This window comes from Scophthalmus maximus, chromosome 22 (assembly GCF_022379125.1).
Source record: "Scophthalmus maximus strain ysfricsl-2021 chromosome 22, ASM2237912v1, whole genome shotgun sequence".
NCBI classification, from domain to species: Eukaryota; Metazoa; Chordata; class Actinopteri; order Pleuronectiformes; family Scophthalmidae; genus Scophthalmus; species Scophthalmus maximus.
In genome coordinates this window covers 11,011,173-11,036,279 of record NC_061536.1, presented here as the reverse complement: position 1 = coordinate 11,036,279, position 25,107 = coordinate 11,011,173, and the positions used below count along the sequence as shown (strand labels likewise).

General features: G+C 46.6%; 2 protein-coding genes across 2 annotated transcripts in view; both read right to left on the bottom strand.

Moving 5' to 3' along the window:
* samd12 (sterile alpha motif domain containing 12) overlaps positions 1 to 12,321 on the bottom strand; it is a 79,957-nt gene extending 67,636 nt beyond the window's left edge. Inside the window, exon 1 of the mRNA XM_035620124.2 lies at positions 11,914 to 12,321. Within this exon, the coding sequence (XP_035476017.1) occupies positions 11,914 to 11,974 (61 nt within the window). The 5' untranslated portion in view covers positions 11,975 to 12,321. The remainder of the gene's footprint in view (positions 1 to 11,913) is intronic.
* A 3,975-nt stretch (positions 12,322 to 16,296) lies between these two features.
* abrab (actin binding Rho activating protein b) lies at positions 16,297 to 18,631 on the bottom strand. Its single transcript, XM_047330415.1, has 2 exons — positions 17,582 to 18,631; positions 16,297 to 16,978 (listed from the first exon to the last, which is right to left on the bottom strand). Exons 1-2 carry the CDS (start codon positions 18,322 to 18,324, stop codon positions 16,495 to 16,497), a joined length of 1,227 nt encoding a protein of 408 aa, XP_047186371.1. The 5' UTR covers positions 18,325 to 18,631; the 3' UTR covers positions 16,297 to 16,494.
* Positions 18,632 to 25,107: the final 6,476 nt, after the last annotated feature.

The following is a 25,107-nucleotide window of genomic DNA, read 5'->3' as shown; positions in this document are numbered from 1 at the left end:
AAGCCTTATTGATCTGCTACCTGTGTATAAACCCCCTCAACCAGCTGTAACAGTAAAATACTTCTTGTGCGCCAATGCCTCATTATTTCAAGTTTAGTAACAAATTGTATGAGATAAAAATATCACTTTGCCAATCATACCTCTGTACTGGGTTTTGAAAGCAGGACGACTTTTTCTTTCACCACAGATGAACAGTTATGCTTTTTCCTTTCAGAGGTGAAACATCAAAACCCTGAAAGATTTTTTTTATTTCCCAGAATCAAAAGGTTAGATTAACTAGGTTTTAATTGTGGAAAAATGGGCCAGTGTTTGCTCACAGCTGCAGAGCTGAAAGGTAGGAGACCGTGATATGTCCCCATTCAAGAGGGGAAATACACGAGAGCCGTCCTCGTTTCAAACAAAGCCGACTTGAGATGCGTAGCACGAAGCACTGCTCCCTCTCATTGACTCTTTATTCCTCTCCCCTCTCCTCCCCGGTCACTCGTTTCACCCCCCCGCCCCCTTTCCCCTCTCCTCCACGCTGGCTCCCCGACTCAATTCATTACCGGTGTGCAACCACTCCGGAGCAGAAATGAATTATACATCTTTCGCTGAGAGCATTGCACAGACTGTACCTGGATAAAGGGATGGATGGAAGACAAGAGGATGAGAGGGATAGGCCAGTGGCGGAGCGCAGCACAGAGAGGGAGGACGGCTGCACTGCTCTCTATCTTTTAAAGCGAGGAGGGGGGGGGGGGGGGGGGGGGGGGGGGGGGGGGGGGGCTTGGAGATAGAGAAAAGCTTTTTTTAAACGGCAACAGTTGCTATAAATAGCCCCCCATTACATTCATCCCTCTCTCCTCCCTGACATGCGCCGTGCAGGCGTGGTGAGGGATGATGTCCCCCTCCCCTCATTGAGATGTGGTGAAACAGGGGGAGACGAGGGGAGGAAATGATTGGAGCACACACGGAGACGTTAAAAAGAATGGCGCCAGCCCATGCACAGACAAATGCAATCCCATTATCGAGATGAAGACCAATAAGGAATGGGATTAGTTTTTACATAACTCTGTCCCTCCTAATTACTGAACATGGTTTTAAACACGGAGCCATTACCAGCCAATCGAATTTGAAAAATAGCAGCTGACAAGAACAGCTGACCGTGTGTGTGTCTGCAAGGGGAGGAGCAGGTAGTCAGGATGTACAGCCGGATCATTTCTCTCTTTTATTATTACACAGACCACATGAGTGATGCAGAAGGGGAAAACAAATATATATATACATATATATATATATATATATATATATATATATTTGGGGTTTTTTATAATAGCATTTGATTTAAACCTTTAACAAAATCTGACACCGAGACTGCAACTTAAAGGGGCAGTACGCCATTCTGGAGAAAGATAGTTTCTCGCGAACTCGGGTCCTCAGTGTGGGAGTCCGACGCACTGACCACTAGGCCAAATCCGCAGAGAGTGCAGCGACGAGTGATGTTTGGAAACTGCCCTCGCAGTTTGGTGTGGTGCGGTCCGCACCATTTTTTTGTTTTCGATTTACAGAGCCTGGGCTGCAAAGAAAACCCAGATTTTTTTTCCCGGCGTGCACACAAAAGGCCACAGCTAACGGACGCTGAGGAAATATTTGCTCATTTTTACAAAACGTGTATTGCTTTAGAATCGCTTACTGCCCCTTTAACCAGCTATCAACGGAATTCAGAGCTCTAACCCAGAACATCCTGTAGATAGATCTTGTTTGATGTTCAATGCTCTTTTTTTCCAAAGAGGGCCTGGTTCACACTCGCACAGCTCACATCGGAAAGCTACCCAATCATTGCCCGTCTGATCTGTCGGCCACTGAGCTCTCACAGAACAAGTTCGGGGTTAAGGGCCTCGTCCAGGGGCAAATCAGGGTGTGAGTTTGAGCTTCACGTACCAAATGTTCGCTCTGTCCTTCTTTTAACTGGAGCTTTACGAAGAGTAAATAAAGGGGTGGAAATATTTCTATGCAAGTATCAGGGCTGACATGTCTTCCTATCTCTCAAACCCAGTTGATGTTTCGAACTGGGGCAATAGAAGCCAAACGCAGTTGCTCTGCGCTAGAGACTCTCGAGCCTCGGTCTCGGAGTGCAAGCTGCATGGTTCAAAGTGGAGCCATTAGTGGGTCCATAATCAAATGTGAAGTTTGCTCAGTGTGGGCACTCAGGCTCATAGTGATCTTCTTCTCTTTGGCTGACTCTCACGGTGGAGCAGAATGAATTGTTTTTGCGAGTGTATGACCCAGAAACAAAGCCTGGAGAAAGGGTGGCGGAGTAAGTCAAGGCCGCGCGTAAACTCTCCACTGCAGCTTTGAGATGTTCGGTCTTTCACCTTCTTCCAGGGCATCGATGCCTGATTCACCCTACACTATTTTTAACCAGATTTTCCACTCATGGAACACGCCGACAAATGGCCCCAGATCGGAGCCAAATCGGAGTTCGATTGGCAGTTGAGCACTTCAAAGACACAGGTCGGGAAGTTCGCCAACACATTGCCTCGTCCAATAAGATTTGGCGTATTGGCGACAACGGTGTAGTTGGGGGTGACACCAGGTGTCAGCCGTGTAGTATAAAGTCACAGCGACTCCAAGACAAGTAGTGTGAACTGCACAGTGATACGCCGACTCTGAATGTCGTGTAGTCACAACTTGGCATCCGCAAAAAACGTAAGTGGGGCCAATCACCATCTTTTGACAGTCACGAACACAGGACAGGAAGGACGTGGAAGCATTCAGTCCCGAACCAAACCAACAGACGCTCTTGGGAAATTGAAGGAGGTGTTTTTGGCAACGACACTGGCAGGATCTTCGCATAATGACAGTTAAGTCATTCACGCAGATGTTTCTCTTTTTACACGTTGAACAGCGGCTTAGAGCTGAATCAGAAATCAGTCCCTGCCACGTGAATGGTGCATATTTTTCACAAGGCTGGTCAGCTCCGTCCAGCCACACAACCCTGCACGTACCGTACCTGCAAAACAACCTTCCTAACCCTGCAAAGCATTGTCGATTGTCACCCAGTCTGGTCTGAGAAGGGGAGGAACCTCCGAAATCTGCATGGCGGGTGTCAAGTGGCTCCAGCCACTGCTCTCCAACATTAGAGCAAATGTGAGAAGACTGAATAAGTGAGGGAGACTGCAGTGCGTCTGCTCCACAATCTACCATGAGGACCTTGATAAAGAGTATCTCAGTCAGAGCAGACACACTGGGATCCTTACATGCTCACTTAAGTACCAATTAGAATATCTTTGAAGGGTAGAAGAGAGAGAGGAGCACATCGCCTGGAGTCCAGGGCGAGCTGGACAGGAGTCTGCAGCAAGAGCCTGAGCTGCTCGCTGAGATTTAATTCAACAGACAGAGGAGCCGGAGCATGAATTATCTCTTCTGTCTCGTTTTGAATCTTTCCTTTCAGAAGAAAAAGATTTTAATTTTGAATCCGGTGATTCATTTACCAAAGACAACATGCATTTGATTTTACCGTTCACCGTGGAACCTTCAGTTTATTAACGGGCAACAAATTCTCCATAGGTTTTTGGGATCGATATGTCTGCATAGCAGTATTGGAAAGTGTCAAGGGCCAAAAAGCTGCGATTCAAATGTGTGTTGGTCTCGTATAGGGATTTTGTATAACATTCAGAGAGTGTAGACCTCCACCAAGGCTGAGTAATCCCCCACCTGTATGCTGTTTCAATCAAAACTTGGATTCCCATCTCCATCTGCAAGAAAAAATTCTTACAGGTGAAGAATTCTTCAAAAAACATTCATGGATCCGAATGCAGATCAGGATCTGAGTCCTTCCAAAAATCAAATTACCTATTACCATGTCCGACACCCTTTAATGTAAATCTGTCCATAACATTTTGAGTATTCCTGCCAGAAAACAAATGGACAAATGGGAACAATCACATGACCACCTCCTCCTCCTCCTCCTCCTCCTCCTCCTCCTCCTCGGAGAAGCAGGTAATAAGAACTCTTCCTGTCGCAAATTGGAGACAGTTGATTTGCAGAGCAGATGCAGGTATTCCTCAGCACGACTTCGTTTTTCATTACCGCTGCAAAGCCGATCCCTTTATTAACACCTAAAGCTGACATTTACAACTTTATTGGCCAATGAGCAGCTCCACTGGAGCATTTTCAAAGTTAATTGTTGGTGCTCAAGTGCACCTCGGCAAAAAAAAAGTCTGTGGGCTGGAAAAACGGGCGACGTCAAACGAGTTAATGTTGTGTTCCGCTCGGTGAGAGTCATCTTTATATGAAATGCGTCCGTCTCGTTTAAATAATGACAACTGTTGCAGCAGTATGAAGCGAACCTGGATAACAGAATGGCTGCTGCCGCTTTCAGACGGACGAGAGCACATGGTTACGTAAGCCCAGCTCTGTGTTCCACACAGCGCACATGCTGCAGGTGTTTCCGACACTGAAATAAATAGGGCATTACTCCGCCAACCTGACAGATCTGTCAGTCCTTATTAGGAGCCACCCATACGGCTTCCTCCTGCCACATTAAAATTCATGAGCCATCTGATTTCCTTAAGGCGGCTCAGGTGATGTCAGGTAACGTTTAATGAACGCAGCTTTTTCGGCGAGTCGACTCTTGATTTTTTTTTAAAGCATCAATATGAATGAATTTGTTTGCCGCCGCATGCTTCATTAATGGCCTTCGAGTTCAAACTGCCGCGAGCGCGAGGCAGATTATTTGCGCTTTGGTTTATTTTATTTGGCCCTTTTGGGCTTAGTGGCCCCGGTGCATTCATTAATGCACACAAAGCCGACACAATCATCTTGCTAGGGTGAACTGACAAAAGAATCGGGAATACAAGTATAATTATAGATAATTGGGGGACGTTCAAAGTACATTGAAATGTTGTGGCAGCATGTAATTACTGTTCACTTAAAGACGCTTCATTTGGCATAATTGCACATTTCATTTCTGCAAAAGTTATCTTTTATGCTCATGTGTCTGCTGATGAAACGATGAGGCCTGACTGCAATGGCTCGCCATCAAAGTGATGTCATGTAAGGCATTAGCCAGCCAGCTAGACTCTTAATTCACCCTGACATCCTATCAAAAGTTCACTGCGCTCCAAACTTCACAGAACGCCCCCCGGGGGCTCGATCGCCTACGATTGGTTGGCTACCGCGTCAGCTGCAAAACACCTTTAAAACCTTTTTTAGTGAAAAGCCAGTTGTTGAAAGAGACAGAGAGTGAGAATAAGAAAGACAAAAATGAGTCAGTGTGACAGAGCTGGGTAGAGAGAGAGACAAAAAAAATGACCCACTTTACAGCACAAAAAACATAAGAGATAAATATAACCGCTGTTCACTTTTGCTCCCCGTGAAGCATCGCAGGCATTAGGTTGTTAACGCTCTCTGCTTCAAAAGGCAGACAGTAAAAAGGACGACAAAAATAGACCGTCTTAATTTAGAGTAACTATCCTTTTTAAATATTTGATGAGAGACACAAACTTCCTGCATTTGGCTGCCAAACACGACCAGAGAGGAAAAGTTTGTGATTCCATTGGGTATCATCAGTAAGGCAGTATGTTACAGCCTTTCTTTATATTTTAACCTTTTTCCCAGCTGTGAAGTTTGCATAGCAACAACAGCAACTAGACGGAACATTTATGCTGCGTCCAGCCCAGGGTCATGATTGGAACACAGCATCTCTTACGTCCACCCTGATGAAAAGCAGCGACAGTATCAGCATGAAGGCAAAGTGCAAATACAACTGCAAAAGAATCAAAGCAGTGACGTCGTGCAGATGTGCAGAAAAATGTAAACTCCAGCCTGCCCTAAACAACAAGCTCGCTGATCAGTCTGGTTTCCAGGCTACAGCCTCATCGGTCCAGCCTGCCTGACATGTTATGACCTTTCGCCTCGACCTTTTTGTTCCGGCCGCCTGTCTGTCCAAACCTTTTTCTCTTTGCTTCGACCATTGACTCAACAAACCTTTGCTTTTGCCGTAACTTCTTGCCTCCGAGTCATGCACCATTTGCGTCATTGACTGGCTCACGAGGTCCCCGGTAACACAGACACCATAGTGGACAAATATACAATATACACACACGGCAGTGAATTCTGTACCTGCCCTATACTTCAAACTGTTAATACAAAAGGGTGAACATTAAAGCATCAATATCAATATGCATGGTTGTAGCTTTCATCCAAGTTGCACACAACTTGTAACTAAGCTTGTAAGCCACATTCAAGGACATTTTCCAGAACTTTTCCAGAGGGGCTATATGTGAGGACTTTTCCTGCCAGCCCCCCCGAGTAAAATTTCCAGAAAATGTCCGGGTGAGTCAATGTACAGCACAAGAAAATCTCAGGACATCACCTGAATGTTCCTGATATTTTCTTGCGAAAACTCGTCCGACCTGGACAATCTCCTGCTGCGTTCTCCGCAAACTGTCCGGGCCCAATTGTCCAGACATTTTCCAGAGTTCATGTCTGAAAAGAACTGCTCTCATAAGTGAAACGGCCTGGTTTCTCAACTGTATACACCCTTTGATTCAGCACATAACACTTTGCCTAATAGAACCAACCTCGGTCCACTTCCACCTCTAAAGACGTCAATCCATCAGCTGTGCAGCACCGAGCCACACAGCGACTGTCTTCACCCGACTGTCTGACTCCCTCCGTCTGTGCCCACCGCTGTCTCAGATCTGCAGCTTCGATCGGTCAGCAGAACGGAGCCCAGAGAATTTACCACCGCCGTCACCCGGGGAGCGGAGCTGATGCACTGCCAAGTTTCAGCGCTCGACACTCAACGGGGGTTCCGAATGTTGCCGAGCATCCGCAAAAAGCACAAAGGTCGTGGGTTTGTGATGCAGATGACGGCTGCACAAAGGACTGAAAAGTGCTTTATAATGGTGGAAAGAGAGATGAATGACTGCAACATTCAGCAATGCGTGCGGTGAATCTTCCCCTCGGGTTTCATTTGTCTGATGGTCACACTTCACGAAGGTCGACAAAAGGTTCTGTGAACTGTAGATTTCGTTCTGCCCCATTTGGTGCCACGGACGAGGATCCGTGATGTCAGCTGGGTTAATGTTGCACTTCATTATAGACAATAAAAAAAAGAAAGTGCTAAACAGCTGTAGCTCCATATTCAACAAACGGATCCGAGTGTCATCTTCTCATCTAACTTATTTTTTGCATCGGCCAATGTGAGCCCTTCACAGACATGGGTTTTGGGATTAATGAATGCGGATATGAAAACTGTTTTATGATTTTGCAGAATAAGCAATGCAAAAACTATTTGTTTACATTTTGCCAAATAAAAGTTTTATTTTCTGAATTCTTTGAAATTTGCAAAGTATTTGTGTTGTTCTTGAATCTATAATGGTGTTTATAGTTTCGTTGTCATAAGGGTTTGATAATGATATCTTAAGAATCATTGCCAAATTTTCTTAAATATCGGCCGATATATTGGTTTTGGAAAAAAAAAGTCAAAATATCTGCTGTGGAAACATTTCGTTTCAGGTTCACGTCTTAAAGCACCATAGCAAACAAGAACTATTCAACAGAAGTAATAAAATATGCAGAATATTATACTATATAATCAAATTGACATTAATTTTTTTCCCTTTTGTGGCTGAAAAACAAAGTGTCTGCCAGGTTTTATCCTTCAGAGCAGCAGACTCTCACCTTCCCGCGGTGGACGCGATTCTCTCACGCCGACAGCCAGACACACTGATGCAAGCTGAGCCAGCTGAAAGCTCTCAGTCCAGATACAGAGCCAATAGAATTATAATGAGCAAACCCCCTCCCCGCCCCCCGATGTCTGTTAGACAGATTGCAGTTTACTAGGCATCAATCTTGCAAGAGACTCTCTGCAGGTCTGTCGACGAGAAAATAGTCTCATCGATTAATGTTGACACAGCCACAGGACAAGTCTGTGCCCATTACTATTATATATATTTTTCTATTTTTATTCTCTGCTTAGCTCTCATCCTGCACACTACATGTATTTGTACGTCAACGATGGCTGTCGGATCACCCGAGGGCTGATTACACAACACGGCTCTCCTGTGACATTTGCCACGTCTTCTGTCATCTCAATCCAATTCCTGTTGAATAAGATTTGGGGGAGATGCTCGCAGCTGCTGATTGACTTGACTATGAGCTGTAATCCCATTCCACGGACACGACAACGAACATGTGTGGGGGGGGAAATGTGAAATGAATTTTTCTGAATGGGTGCACAGACAGGACGTATCAAGGAGGCTTGACGCACAGAGCCAAGAAAGGGAGGAGGAGTGAAATGCTCAGCCACGGGGGTAAACATTGCTGTGGTTGGACAGCGGGGTCCAGTATCTTGGCTCTTTTCTAACTGTGCATGTATCTGCATAAAGTACAAGCTCCTGTCACACGTTTGTTTTACGCCTATTTGCGACCGTGGCCGTTCACTGTTCGCCCTGAGATTGTGTTGGCTTTTTAATAGCCTGCCTACAGCGACATAAACCTTCATGCAAACTTTATGTTGCTTTCAGACTGAGAGTAACACAGCACGCTTGTGCATTAGATGCAACTATAACACGCCTGGTTAGATTCCACCAAGGACCTTCGTTGACCCCTCTTTGTTGGCCCTCTTTGTTGGCCCTCTTTTGGAGAAAGATTTCCCCCGTCTCCACCCTGACCTCAAGGATTTCCTGGGAGATTTCCATCATCCACATTCTGACTCCACGCCACCATCTCCATCAGCATCTAAACCCCTGGTTATCCCGTCCTATCTACCGTCCTCACTCGGCCCTGTGCTTGACGAAGATGCTTCAGTCTTATCGCCGAGACTTTCCTCGGTTGCCTCTTCACGGAATCTTCGTCGAACACTTCCCGCTAATCTCTTTGGTGAATCCGTTAAGTCGTTTTCGTGGCTAGACCTCGTGCGTCAGCAGGAACATGAGACCTATACAGTCATTTAGGTTGGAGAACTTGGCAATCCTGCTGAGCCACCGTGGAGGTCTCCTTGCTGTCAATGAGGAGGCTGCATTTTCGTCACATTGCTATTGTTGGTCTGAACGCAGCCTTAAGGGGCCAGTGTACGTCAACAGGACCGTTATTGGATGACAAATAGCTTCCAAAAAAAACCTCTCCACACACATTTCTGATGTTGGACTAAGGGTCTGCACGTGTCCAACCATTTCTTTAACTTTGCGAAACCGACCGTCCAACATTCACACCCACCTCACACGGTAATCGCCCGGCTGTGCAGAGGAGATAAAGAAATTGAGCTTCTCTTTCAAGTTCTCTTACAACCATGTGAAGGTTTTCCAGAAGAGACTGTCTGAAAATTTTTGCCACCATCGCCCGTATTTAAACAATATCTCCCCTCTCTCTCTATGATGACGTCCACCTTTGCCCTCTGCCTTCAAGTCCGACAATGCAGAACAATCATGAACACGAACGCACTGGTTCTTCTCCACTACATTTCGACCCTTAGTCAATATGGTTCAGGCTAAACCAAATATGTCATCATTTAAACATGGCTTTCTTCATATCGGCTGTTATGAGGCAACAGCATATACTTGAGAGAAACATGTCTCCAACTGTGCCGAGGACTCGAGGCAGAATGATCTGAATCTTCGTCATCAGGAGCCTCGATCAATAATGGAGTGCGACTGCGATGCCTGAAGACAAAAAAGTGAAATTAATCTTTATCAGTATCGGACATTGTTTGGGTTTTTCATGTGTGTTGTTAAGGCCTCAAATTGAAGCCTGACGTCTTCACAAACAGTGCTGATGCAATGCGTCTCATCAGATTCTCTGTCCAACGTGCTTGTGATGGAACTATCCTCTTGTCTTTTCTCTTACTCTTACTTGCAGGTAAGAGAGTTGTGTCGGGGGGAAAGACGCACAATCTCAGGCACACCAGCACAACATCCTCCAAATCACTGAGCCAAGCATTTCATTTTCGGGCCAGACTCGCAAGTGATCAGTGTTCAGTTTTACAAACACAAAAGCAATGCATCCGCAAGAGAGCAGAACGATCATGGGTTCGAAATTTTGTTCTAAAAGCAGCCACCACACAGTTTCTCACCGTTCACCGTCCCTGATTAAACCAACCATCAACGCAGATCTTTGCAGAAATCTGTGCAGTTTGTTGTTGTGTGGCACACCGATATGAATTTAACAAACACAAAAAAGCTAGGAAGCAAAAGTGTCTATAAGTAAAGCTTCTATGGGCAGAAACACTCTCCAAAAGTGGGGAGTTCTCAGAGAGCCAATTGCCTTCTCATGTGTTATAAATGATTTAATAGTCGACCTACATATTCTCCGTCTCCGATGGGTTGGTGGAGCAGCGGAACAGAGAAACTGTGACGCTGCAGAGTTGTGATTTCGAGCTTCGTCCCGTCCACGGGGGCAAAGCTTCGTCTGCACCACATGGACAAAGGCAAAACCCCCGTATTAATTAGAGCCAACCAACTGTGGCCAATTTAGAAATTAGTAATCCATCGTCTCAGAGGGAAGAGAATAGAATCACAGCAAAGATAAAACCTCTTTTGTTCATGCTTTGCTTGACATTAAGATTATTTGACTCTTGTCAGTGAACAACGAGTTGATTTCAGTGTGAATACAATGTTTGGTTGCGGTGGTTAAATCTGATCTGACCTTGGGTGTTTTCCTTTCGCCCCGCTAAATTCTGACCGACGTGTTCGTGATTGCAGCCTCGGCGGGCGCGGACGTGACTCAGAATCCATCTCTCTCCCTCGACACAAGTCGGTGAATCACCATCGGAGGCACCGAGTTGTCCCGTCGGATGCTTGAACTCGTCGACTCTCGAATTGCACTGACGCTGTGTTTCACGCAGCGACAAAAGGAACATTAAATAACAACCTCAACGATTGTAAATTCCACCCCTCAGGTGGCAGAGGAGCCTCACACACACCGTCTCTGAGATCTTACAGCAAGAGATGTGAGACTCATCCAAGCTGTGAATCCAAGAGAAGTTGTGAGATAGCGTTGCTTAAAAAAAAAAAAATGGAATCATAACTTTGGGAGAAAGGGAAAGTGGATAACAGATAAAGTATCCAGCTCTGGGACAAAGAGTGCAGCTTTTCGCCTTCTTCTTCTTCTTCTTCTTCTTCTTCTGCGCGCGGCTTTTGAAAGATGGATCTCAGGAGGCCGGGCCTGAATGAAACTACAAGGAATACGCTGGAAGGTTTGGTGGCGTTGTAGAAGCTGCTGCTGCTGCTGTTGCTCGCTGTATATCATTAAAACACATATGGGCCTATTTCGCGCTTTTGAAACATGTGGCAATATCTTATATACACCTGTGGGTCGGCTCAGGCTGTCAGCACCATTAAGAAGAATCCACAGCATCAGAGCGAGAAAGGTGCAACTTGCAATTTCTGGATATTTGTAGACTAAGGGGATTGAGGAGGCGTTCAGGTGGTCCACGTGTTAAATAGTTCTAATTATTTTAACCAGATGAGGCAAAATGGCTGCCACGATTACAGATTACAGTCCAAATGTTGCAGGGAAGGAAAGGGAAGTTTGCAAAACTCAAGTCTGCAGGTTCGCGTGTGTTTGTTCTGGATCCTTGACGCGGGGGGGAAATATGAGAAGCATGCAGCAGAACAACAAATAAGGATCTGCATGCAGATCAGATCAGATCGGTTTTGCCATTTAATCTGATGGTGTAAACGTTCGACTGGCAAAACTGGCAAAACTCCCCAAAAATCCCCACAACATCTCAAGAGGAGGAACGAGAGAGAGGGACAGGTGTCGGGGGGTCAAACAGCAGAACATGTGGACAATTGTGTGCATGGAAAACGAGCCGTGATGGCGGTCAAAGATGAATAACCTGATTCTAAAACGAGGAATGCGGGAGTGCCACGGTCTCATACCAACCACACCAGGAAACACGCACTATATGGAGACACAACAACATACCTCTCATGGGATTCTGGATCCACAGGATGCCCCCGACCAGGTGAGGAGACTGGCCCAGCATCCCGAGTGAGTCCCCCTGCCCCGACTGTTTGTCCCTTTCTTGTCACGTATCTCTCTCACCTCTTGATGTCCCCGGGGTTTTACAATTTTAAAAAAAGTAACTGCTTTTCTTGTCAATCACGCGGAGAGACGCTGCTCCACATGTCACACACCAGGAGCTGCAGCCTCGGCCGGACAAGGAATAAAAAAGGACGAGCGCACAAGGGGCGCTCTGCTGCATGTAATCCAAAAGACAATAATAATACTTTCTCAGGAATAAAAGTGTCCCCCTCCCCTCTGACAAGTCTGGGAATCTCGTCTCCTCCAGAGAACACACAGTCCCCCGGTCGCAGACGCGTTAACCAGCTCACGCAGAAACAATGTAAATACACACAGAGGCTGCGCGTTGCTAAGGCGTGTGTGTGTGTGTGTTTGTGTGTGTGTGACGGCATCTCTGTGTGTGTGTGTGTTTGTGTGTGTGTGACGGCATCTGTGTGTGTGTGTGTGTGTGTAAGTCTGTGTAAGTCTGTGTGTGTGTGTGTGTGTGTGTGTGTGTATATGTGTGTGTGTGTGTGTGTGTGTGTGTGTGAATATGTGTGTGTGTGTGTGTGTGTGTGTGTGTGTGTGTGTGTGTGATCATACAGCAGCGCAGTGACCCGCAGCAGCGGCTTCTCGTTTTTATTCTAAAGGGGTAATAACAGAGGGGATGAGCAGGGACAGTCACATACATCACCACCCAGTCATTGACCCTGTCCAGACGCAACACCACACACACACACACACACACACACACACTCACACACCTCCAGTCATCATGGGTACCTCCAACTACTATCATGTACCTTTTCCCCCCAAATCAAAAAAAAAACCAAAAAAAAACACAAAAGCGGAAATGGACACCGTGGACCGTGGACAGCACCGGGGCTGGTACAGAAAGAAAGAAAGAAAGAAAGAAAGAAAGAAAAAGAAAAGCGTCGTCTTACCTTCAACAGCCATTGTGCTCCTGCACAGGGTCGGGCATCACTGGGCGGGGGGGGGGAGCAGTCTCTCATTGTGCCTCGGCTCGGTCGGCGTGTTCATCATCACTTTGCTGCGGGCACGACGGAGATGGAGCTCACAGCTGCCGCTGCCGCCGCCGCAGAGGATTCTGGGAAGTGTAGTCTTTACTGTGACGGAAGAGAAGCGCGAGCTCTACGTGCTCTTCTGCCCTTTGTGTGTGCGCGCGCGACACGCGCGCGTGTGTGCGTGAGTGCGTGTGGTGCATTTACTTGCCCAAATGGAAATCCACCATAGTAACGCTCACATTCTTGTATGTACCTGTAAGTGCTTTAGATATAGCTTAAGAAATGAACTAAAAACCACACAATTGCAGTGAAAACACACACACACACACACACTGTGAATAATAATTACCCGAGGAAATAGAAAAGTTGAAGACCATGTTAGATTTGGTCATCGAGCAGCTTCTTCTTCCCGCGAGTCGCAGTAACGAAGCTAACGAAAAAAGCGCCATCATGTGATTTGGATAATCTTCTGGTGTCCGGGCTACTTTTAGAAAAAAGACTAAACACATGACGGAAGGGCTCAACAGAGTTAAATGAGGATGTTAATTCCTCTCTCGCGTCTGTAAAGTAGCCTGAAGACGAAGCTATACAACCAACTGCCAGTTAGCTTAGCTTGGCTTATGTTAGCATAAAGTCTGGAGATAAGAAAGGACGTCTGAGGCCGACGACACGGCAAGAATGAGGTCGTTCATTGGTTCACCGCTTCCGCCTGCGTAGTGTCACGTCTCCTGGAATTCTAAAGATGGCCGCCAATCAACACATGTATCATTTTTTGATATTACACTCCGAAAGCATATAAATGTTGCATTTAACTTCAGTCGGGTTCAGGTTTCGTCGACGTAGGTACCTCACTTTTCCTGCCACATTCAAATATAGGGCCACGGTCTGAGGAAACGTACCAAAACGAATCCACCGTACAACCGATGTCGTCGCGTTCTCGGACCATAGCTTGTTATGTGTCTAATAAACAGGCCCATTGAATTTGCCTGGCAACCTGCATGGCGGGGAAAAAAAGTACCGCAAGCAATATCACCGCGCCAACACATTAACCCATATGAAACCAATAATTGATGCTTCTCTTTGTTGGGTTTTGTATGGTTTAAAGCCAACGAACCCCATAATTGCCTATGCAGTATAAGTATGAAGAGAGTTTGAGGTATTGTCTATTCTTCCTGTTTGCCACACTGTAGTATTCCGTGACACTGGTTTATTTTTTACAGTGACTGTACCGTAATTATGTGGATCTTTGAACTGCCAGCTTCAACAAAGACTTGTAAATCATCTCTGTCGCGCCAGTTAAAATAGAACAATTCCAACGCGACACACCTAAATGTCTTACAGTGGCGTATGCAGCGCGTTATTAATCATCCAGTGTGTTGAGTGTTGTTTCCCGGCGTCTGTAAAGCTCGCTCATTGCGGGACATTATTGTCTTCGTATAATGGGATTGGGCGTAGGTACAAACATCCGTCGTCCGTGTTGTCAATAAAATGAGTTCAAGGGAGAAAGTTGGAGCATCTCCGTTGAAAGACAGCTGGTGCATGTATTGCAAGTGTAGGAATCAGACCAACAAAACCGAGTGATGTACTGGATCCCACATTCTTATTGGCCCATCTACCCCAGTCACTTGTGTGTCACTTGTGTGTCATTAGATATCCTAGATAGTTCACGCGGCAGTATGAGGAAGTCTGGACTTTTTTTCCCGCCGCATTTCTCGCACGGTAACATGCGTCAGCTCACGCAGGAGTGGCTGTCGGTAAGCATGCCGGTGTTGTTTCTCTGTCTTCTTCTTGGTGTCTTCTCTTGTTTCAAGGTCTGGTCCACCTGCCCGAGGGGTTTTTCTCTGTAATCTCTCCGTGTAGGTTGAAAAACAGTAGATACAGTGTGAGTGCACGTGGCCTGCATGGTCTTCTTCGTCTTCCTGTCTGTCTGTCATAATGGATGAAGAAGGAAATGGCATGAATCATGAGTTCCAGCCGGCGAATAGACACACAATAGATTGGTATTGGGGGGGAAGGAGACAAAACAAAGAATAGAATTGAAAAGAACCTGAAACAAAAACCCTTTTTTGTGAATAACTGTCAATTTTGACAAACGCATGTAATTGTAGGCTGTGCAATCCAAAGACAAGGAAGGCAGTAAAACTCATCTCTGCAAATAACGATATTATTTAGTCAAGCACTTGTCCAACACAAGAATGTGGAACTCCATGAAAATGGCATCTACATAATTAATGAATGCGATGACTTATTTTAAGAGTGGAGGAAAACTGCAGGCGGTGAGCTCTGTGACCTCGGGTCCCAACCCCCTGGCGGTTCCATAATCTATTATCAGACAATTACTCTATGTCAAATTGACATATTGATCAGAATAATTGTGAGGATCAAATCTTTTTTTTAAAGATTTTTTTTTGGTAGTCTCTTTGGCAAGAATGCAGCGACAGGAGCTCAACGCCGGAGTCTAAGTTGAAGGAATAGCTCAGTACTTTTTGGAAATATGCTCTTTTGTTATTTTGACATAGTTCGCTTAGCTTATCATTTAAAAAACTGGAAACTGGGCTCTGTCCCAAGCTGAGGAAAAAAGTCATCAGTCACATTCTATATCTCCTGGATAGATTCTGACATTCAACAGTTACAAATAACTCAACATAAAACCACAACTTGTTAACAGGCTTGCCGTTTCCTCGAGCTTCCAGTCTTTACGCAAGGCGAAGCTACTCATCATCATGACTCCAGCCTCATATTTAATGGACAGGTACGTGTGGTATCAATCCCCTCATTGAACAAAAAGAGCTGTATATCCCAAAAATATTCAACTATTCCTTAAAGCTGTGCAGACAATTTGAGCTTTTTTTAGAGAAATAATAGTAGAAATTTGATGTTGTGTGTGATCCTGGTTGGATCCAAGATGGTTGTGAACAGTTTTAGTGGGTTTTATTAGTTAAATTCAATAACAGACTGTGGAAAGGAAAGTTTCCTCTTCTTCCCCAAGAGAGCCATAGTCACTCTTTACATTAATTATAACAGCCTCAGTCTAACAGAGGCCATGAGATGTAAAAGTGCCGCGGTCCGCTCTGTTCCCCCTGCATTATGCTCGGCACGGTGTGATGAATGCTGAGCCGCAGGAATCCGGGCGATGAAACCCAATGCGCGTTTGAATCGCTGTACGCTACGCTGTGCCGCAGAGCTGCCGGCTGTTTGGCGTATTAACACGTGCTTAAGGATCTCATTAACATGAGCCGTGAAGAAAGTGCAAAAGAGACGTGTAAGAAAATCGTCAGGCCATGGAGAACACAAGAGAGGACTTTATCTCACCAAAGTCTTTGCAGATTTCTCAAAACAATTGTATTTCTTAATCCTCCTCGTAGCCCTGTCTGATGATGACTGAGGCTATTTCACTCCCTCCGTTGCGCTCATCCCCTGTGCTAGCGACTGGCCGCACCAGAGGATTTCCAGTACAACTCTGACCCAGGTGCTAATATCACACCAGCAGAGTTATGACCACCCCGTCGTCCTGGCCCTGCCACAGCATCTCCCCTTCGAACGCCACCTTCCCGTGTTTCCTGGCTCTCATGAGAATCCCCACCACCTTGTCAGAGATCCGGACGTATCTGTCGAACAGCTCTCCGAACGTGATGCGGGTCCTGCCGTCCGCGTCCGGATCGGCCATAGTCCTGATCACGTAACACATGTCGGCGATCTCCCGGTGGATGTGTTGCTCGGCGCGTTTGGCTCTCTCCGCCGTCTTAGTGCCGTCCCTGGGGCGTCCGTAGCCCTCCTCGCCCTTCTGGAGGCGGAGGGACATGGAGTAATCGTAGTCAAAGTATTCACTGAAGGGGTTCAGCCTCTGGCTGACGGCGTGCTCCGAGGCCCAGTTCTGCCAGCGGCTCTTCATGCTTCCCACGGCGCTGTACTTCTTGGAGAGAGCGTTGATCTTGTTGGCATCTTCCGATTCCCTTTTGTACCTGGGCAGGGAAGTCGGATTACATAACAGATGAAGACAAATGTTCCGCACGCTCAATATCTGTTTTGAACCTACGAGGAGCAAGGGAAGGTGCAGCAGGTGCAACGTGCAACAATATGAAGTTAAACCGCTGATATGATGAGTTGTGTTTTTAACTGCACAAGGCATAATAGGTAGCAGGTGGGAAATATTCAATGTCCCAATAAGGAAATGGCACCATTTCTAAACACTGACCATGTTTATATATGAACCATCATGACTGGTATTTATAATCAGAAAGCATTTTGAGACCATATATCAATGGCCCTTGTCCAATATGCTATGCTTTGAAATCTTCACTGGATTAGTTTTTATATATACTGTAATGGAATTCCTGGAAGGTCTTGTGGATAAATGGGTTTATTCAGCGAAATAAATTCGTCACAACTTCTGTCCGTCCCGTCAAATCAAGCTGCACTTCTCTCCATGACCAGCATTGGTCTCAAGGAAAGTCAAGGACATAAAGTGAAGGAAGTAAGAGCGCCAAGACGCTTTCCTCTGACCTTTTAGGAATTTCCCAGGCATCTCACAGCTCATTTGATTCAGAAAAAAATATGATACTCACGCCGGGACTGCGGGTCTTTTAATCTTCACCGATGACTCCGAGTCCTCGGCGCAGTCGTTTTGCTCGCCGTCTTTCAAAAGGCTCCGAGCGTCACGTGAGTCCGCTCCCTCCTGCCATGCTTCGGGACGTCCACTCTCCTCTTGATCTGAGCCACCGGCCCGCGACTTTGCCGGCCTTTCTCCTCCTTTGCCGAGCTTCTGCTCGCTCTCCACTAGCCGCCAGCATTTGGTCAGCGACGACACCATGTTGGAGCACTTCCTGCGGCGCGTGGGTGAGCTCTTCTTCGTCAGCAGCCGGTCCATCTCCTCGCCCGGCGGCGGGGCCTCCCTCGTGACCGTCACGGTCAGGAGCCCGTCGCCCGCGCCGCCGGTCACCGCCTCCCCCGCCTGCTTGGTCTGGATAGGAGAGGCAACAGGCGGCTCAGTTGGGGTCACGACCGCCTCGGCCTTCTCGTGAGGAGCTGATGTCTTTGCAGACTCTCCAGGAGTAGTTGCACTCATTTGAGACACCTCTGTCGGCCGGACTTGAGCAGCAGGAGGCTTCTTGGGGACCCATTTCCTTCTGGGTTCCTCGGCCGGTCCCCCCGGTGAGGACGGAGCCCAGCCACTGGGTTCACTGGCCTGCTTCTCCTCATTCTCCGCCACCCACTGCTGCCAGCGGCTCGCCAGGCCGCACACCATGCTTACGGCGCGGAGCTTCTTGATGTTCTTGTTGTCGGACGGTTTCCTCTGGGAGTCGGACATACTAATCTGTGTCGAGTCGTCAACTTAGTGAGCTGTCAGGAATACGCTACAGATGATCCATCTCCACTCCGCTTCAGTCTCTTTATTCCGAGTTTTCTCTCCCTCCGCTGCTTCTCACCCCTCACGCTTGCAGCAACGGCTCTCAAACGCGGGGAGCTCGCACCGGCCAAAACGCGACGATGGAAAGTATTCCGGTCATCCCAGGCCACCGACCTGATCGTCTTTCCCTGACTCGTGTTTCAGCACAGATTGCGGGCGCTTGTAACTGGAGGTGAACTGGCCTGCAGATCTGGAAGAGCAAGAGCGCAGATACGTGCGGACACCGTCGAAGACAAACCGCGCAACTCTGCTCAGGACAGGTTTATTGAGAGTTTAAGAAGACCTTGTACCTCAGGATCATGGAATGAGCTTGTGCTCACATATCTAGCTTGGCAATGCCACCCCCAGTGGTGAGGGGAGATATTCTGAACCTTTACTTTAAGTGAGACTAACTTGCCAATTTGTTACAAATGGCAAGTTGGAAGCTCGAGCAATGTGACTTTTGACTTACTTGGTGACAGTTTGCTGTTTTTAAATGTTAGCAAAATGTTCAATGATGATGTCATGGAGACAGTTTGCTGACATTATGGGCTTTATTTCAACAATCTAAGTGCACGGTGCAATGAAACATAGAGCAAGCGCATTTACTTTTGCAAGGTCAACAGCGCCGGGCCGAGCGTTCAAAATGATTGTACTTAGTCTACAGTTAATCATTAGGTGTGTTTGGGGTGGAACATGCAATAATCCAATCCAATGAGTGCCATCCGTCATTCCCTTTAAAATACGGGTGCAGATTTGCCATTTTGATTTCGGAGCAGCGTGACGCCATTAGCTCAATGGAAATGAACATTACGCCGTGCAGCTCGGACAGAGGTGTTTACTGCTGCTTTTATGAGCCGTGTGTTTTATGTGAACATACCGAATGTCTTTTGATTTTTTTTAACATCCATGTTCGCAGAGACGAGGAGTACTGTTTAAAAATAGGACTTGGCTCACACACAAACACACACACACACACACACACACACACACACACGCACACACACACACACACAGACACATGCACAAACACAAACACAAACACACACACACACACACACAGACACACACACACACACACACACATACACAAACACACAAAGACACACACACACACACACACACGAGGCTGCAGCTGTTGGCAGTCTGTCATGAGGAGCGGAAGTGACTCATGCAGCATCAGCACAGGACGTCGACCCAAACCAAGTCAGTGTGGTGATACACACACGGTTTCACATCCGAGGTCTGAGCGGAAGGTTGGTGCGCCGCCGCAAGGACAAACAGGCTCGTTACAGCGTCAGGTTTTGGGGATCAAGAATATTACACGTTGGATTAAAATCCCGCGGATTCAATAATGCCGATTACGCGTCAACACTAATGTGACCCCTGCTAACTCTGGCCACCAGAAGCAACTGGTCCCACGAGACCAAATAAGGCTGCGGCTGCAACAAACCCCCGAGTGTTTCCCGAGCGAAGCCGGGGGGAGTTTTATTGCTCATGAATTCGACCTTTTATTTGTAAGAGGAAGATTGCGTTTGCTCTCTCCCCTCTTTAGGCCACGTGCAGACACTTCACTGTATTTTTTTTCTCTCTCTCTGTTCCGGCTCATCATTAAAGCTGTCTGACTCTTACACTGTCGCAGACTGGCCCAGAGTCAGTGGCAGTAGAGGAATGAGTTTAAACAGATGAACAAACCAAACTGGGCCGATGGAGGAGTTGGAGGAGGTCGACAGAGACGCTGGGGTCGGACATTTTCATTTCATTTCCTCCCCGACTGTCCATTGGCTCGCGAGGCAGGAGGCCAAACCCACCGCGCGAGAATCAGGCGCCGCAGTAAGGGGACGCCACTACGCTCGGCTCATCTCCTGCGAATTCAAGACAAGCTGCACGACATAAGTTTGCAACGAGAGGTTCAGGTGTAAGGTGTAAAATGCAGCTTTGTCAGTGAAGAAAGACAAACGCCAAGGAGCTTTTTCTTTCTTTCTCAGAAGATAGTAGCTCTAGCTTCTATTTTCTTTGCAACAACCCTCAAATCCATCCCCTGAATTTGCCTTTTATTTTTCATGCATTAAGTGGATATTACCTCCGGGGGCCAGCTCATATTTGAATGTGTATCTGCTGGGATCTGGAACAGCAGAAGCTCTGTAAATCTGCAGGACTCAAGACACAGTTACTGTATACGGTTTCAGAAAATACAAATAAATGATACATTTGAATTTGTCTTCATTCTATGTAAATTGTAATATTTACGGGCAAAAGAAAGAAAATGCATTTTGCCTTTCAAAGAAATCCTGCATTATTTACAGTAAATGCACAAATGGCAGTCTACCAGAAGAGGGCGCTATGAGTTCAGCGTTGGAGCTGTCTACAGTTTAAAAAAAAAAATATATATATATATATATATATATATATATATATATATATATATATATATATATATATAATTATGGTCTCTGCAGCAAACATCATGTTTAATATTTTATTTCAGGAACACCGGTGTACAGTTAACATGCAAAGTCTTCTAATGGTGAAGAGGCAACAAATGACCTGAGCGCAGGAAATTGCTCAGTACAACTGAGCCTGTTCTCAATTTGCAAATAAGCACAAAATACCAGATAATAATCAAAAAGGAAAAAGAGATGGCAACAATAAAAAATGTTTTGTTTTTTTAAAAAATGCACATTTTATCAAACAGCAATGGAACCATGTCTTTGCCTTTACAAAGATACGCTCGGTAAATTTCCATGAAGTGACACATCAGGGGCCGGTACATTTCCGGCCCCCGGCGACTTTGGGCCAAAAGAACCAGGTGGTCGGCGGAGGAGCGGAGAGAGGACACCTGCGCCTCCTGGTGCCTCCTCAACATCTGCACTGCTGCTGCTGTATTGTTTGCTTTTCACAATTTGTGCTGACATTTTGGGGGCGCGGGGGGGGGGGGCGTCCGTATTATTGTGCATTAATTGTGCAGGAATGCAGGAGCGATGACCTCTCGGGCCTGTTTGTCCGACCTCTGTGCGTGATGCAGATTTCTTGTTATGCTTCGGGGGAAATCTTCTTGTATACACTCGGGGATGTTGTTGCAGCGAGCGGATCAAAATCGCTCCGCGCCGGAGACGTTCGGGGACGATCATCTGGCAACGGCGGCGGCAACTTTGTTCGGCCAGTTTGTTTGCCTGAACTGTGAAGTGACCGCATGGAAAACAGGTGTAACTTGGATTTCGGAGGAGCTCTCTCTTTTCCGTTCACTTCTCGCCTGTAGAGTTTTGTTGATTTAATGTGTTTTTTCCCTTGCAGACAAATTAAGAATAACATCTGTAACTCAAACATATGGCTGTTGACAAATCGGGTGACATAACTGTGCGCATAAGCTGCAAGAGGGTTGTTGAGTTTCCCCGACGCTGACCTCGACACGGAAGCCGGTCGTACAAAAAAATCTGTTCTGGCCCAGGAGAAGTAAACCACTATGTAATCCACTAATACTTCCCCCTTTCGAACGAGGCCGCGTGTTATTGTTTTTCGGCCCGGCCGCTTGGCCCCGATGAATAAAGACGGGGGGGAAGACGGTAAATCAAAAGCGAGCTCAACGCGGAAAAAGGTCAGCGAGGGCCGGAGAGGGGAACCTGCCTGCCCCCCCCCGCAGAGGGAACCGACAGGACGACAGGGAGCACAGCTGGAGCCAGACGGAGTGGTCGGAGGCTGGAGGAGGGTCAAAGGTCGGCGGTGGGTTTGGATTTACGTGAAAGGTTTCCTGGACAGTGTGTTTAACTCGACGAAGACTATGGAGGCAGAAAGAGGAAGGGGATGTGACGGGAGACGGAGCGGGAGCTCTTACTAAGTGGCGAGTGTTTACAGTGGTGGATGCTTGGAGCGGCGCTGTTCAGCGTTCGAGACGTTTCACGTCTGTCACTGCTTTGACCTAAATGCTCACGTTAACGTGCTCCCATCCTCACAGTGACAATAGCTCAGAAGGTACAATATCCGCCGCGCTCACCATTGTAGTTTAGCGTATTAGCGTACCAAGATTTGCTCAATAGCGTTGAACAAGTAGAGATACATCTATGGCTCATGGTGATGTCATCAGTTGGCAGGTATTTGTTTTAAAAGTGTTTGTATATTGGGTGATTCTGATTTTTGCTGCAACCTGCGAACATGACTTTTCGTCATAAATATACATTTTATTCATGAAATCCAGTGGGAATATTCGTTTCTCCAGACGATCAAGCTTTTGGAGCGTATTGGTCAAAGGTCAAGTTCAAGGTCAGGCAAAAAAAAAAAAGGTCAGAGAAACACACATTTTCTTTCCACGATGTCTCCGCAAGTAATAGAGGCAAAATATGAAGCTTGTATCCATCAGAAAATTATGTTAAGCGACGTCATTAAGAAGTCAGAAAATATGCCAATTAATGCATTTATTTGAGGACTTTAGACACGACCGTACCTTCATACGGCAAAAAATGATTCATGACGAAATGGTACATCACTACGAAGTCATCAAATTACGTATCGTGTCCGCAACCTATATGATAAGAGACACCATCTACACCTCATTTATATCAACCAATCATTTGTCGTCATGTGGTCTTGATGACATCATAATGACATGGCATTATTGCAATATTTATAATAGTTAGCGTTGCCCGTTCGGGGTATACAGAGCATTCCGTTAATGTTGAATTGTCTTTGCCTCTATGGAGATGCAATGAATATGAATATGAACATTCTCTCTTTGGGAATTAGAACAGGTTGAGTTTTAAAGGAATGGCGGTGATTTGCGAGCTGGATCTTCTGTACTTTCCAGATATGAGAGAATGTGTTTTTTTTTCACACACACACACACACACACACACACACACACACACACACACACACACACACACACACACACACACACACACACACACACACACACACACACACACACACACACACACACACACACACACACACACACACACACACACACACACACACACACACACACACACAAGCGGACGCTCTCTTGCTTGAACCCTGCAAGACGTCGCCACGTGATCGATGTCGGCTTTTTGCTTCAAATCCGAAAGTCTTCCAAGCAGTTCGGAGCTGCGGGTAATCCTCGGACCTTCCACTTTATTATCCTGTTGCGCTTCTCGTGCCGAGGCCTGCAGCCTTCCTCTGCTTCACGCCCTCTGTGTACACGGAGCGTCAGTCCAACTCCCGCAGACCATCCATCATGTCCCGCTCCTCGTGACGTCTGCCGGATGAGGGAGTCCTGCACCTCAAGCCCACGTCTACATTCCTATTCTGACTCCGTTTATTTGGCCAAGACACAGGACGTTCCGCTCAAGCGTCTGTACGATCGGCGATCGCCTTATAATTAGGAGGTAAATAATCTTGAGAGGGGTTTTCCTCTCTCTGAAGTTGGACAGAATGTCTGTTGACGCCACGACGAATGGCACACATCCTTATGACATTAGTAAAGATAATAGAGCAGGGCACTTGTTGAAGAGTTGTCCATTTCCATGATACGCGGATATTGTCTCGGTTTAATGAAACGCTCGGCTGCAGTGATTTCTCTTGGTACGAAATTCAAACGTGACCCCGAGAGAAAGACTCACGTCAACATTTGATAAAAATTGTTTTCAGGTCGACTAATCGCATCTGAATAATGCACGAGGTCATTCCGGCAGTTTCTTTTTTCCGCGCCACTTTTGTGCCAGATTTGTTTAGTCGCCGCTCTTGGTGAGTCATTTATTTTAAGGCGGACAAAACAATGTCCACCGGAAGTTATAGTCAGAAAAAGAAGGTCAATATACGTTTCATTCAATATACGTCCTGTTGTTATTTTTGCATCCGGTACGGTAAAAATTGGGGTCGGACGGTACCAGCTGTCAATAACCCTGTTACCACGCCCCCAATGCATACCGCGCTTTATCGTCCACAATTTGGACCATAGTTATGAACATACGACTGTATTGAAGAAGACGTTGAACTAGAGACTGAACCATAAACTCCTCAGGAAAATCTTCGCTGATGTTATGAATCAAGTGAGTCATTTCCTTCTTCTATGGAAACTGAAAACTCTTTTGCAAGCGGCGGAGTCGCCCTCTGCTGGTCATTCCAGAGAATGAAACCTTGATGCACTTCCGCATTTTTCTATACAGTCCAGGTTCTTTGAGGCTTTTTTGACTCTCATCACCTTCGTCCTCGTCTCCTCTGCCGGCTCTGGTTTCAAACTCTGCAACCGCAGATCCTTACCATACCTCTGTGATGCCAGATATCAAATAACGATGGTTTGCCGCTCGGAACTGTATGATTAAATCTGACACAAGTGAACGAGCCAGGGGGGCCGAGGGCAGATGCTCTATTTTTACTTTCACTTCCTTTCTCTTTGTCTGCCCGATCATTCTGTTCATTTCCATGCGAGCAGGTGGTCTCTTCGGGGGATTCAAGGGCCCCGACTGTTCACATACTTCAAGCACTGTAGTCTCCTCGTATCTGATTTGGTCGGGGTCCAACAAGTGTGTCTCGGGGCCCCCCACCCCCCAGCCTCCCGATGGGAGTCTCGTCGGCTCACCGGGCCCCTCGGCTCTCGCTCCGCCGACAGGAAAGGAACAACTTTTTAAGCAGAACTTTTGCGGCTGTGGACGGATGTGAAGTGAGACGACACTTTGCTTGACATGCCGAAATGTCAGACAAAACTCCCCCCCCCCACCCCCCCTCCCC

Excerpts from the sequence above, each read along its gene's own strand:
- abrab (XM_047330415.1), bottom strand. The coding sequence starts at position 18,324 with ATGTCCGACTCCCAGAGGAAACCGTCCGACAACAAGAACATCAAGAAG. Across the intron at positions 16,979-17,581 it reads AAAAGACCCGCAGTCCCGGC|GTACAAAAGGGAATCGGAAG; the intron begins GTGAGTATCATA and ends TTCCCTGCCCAG.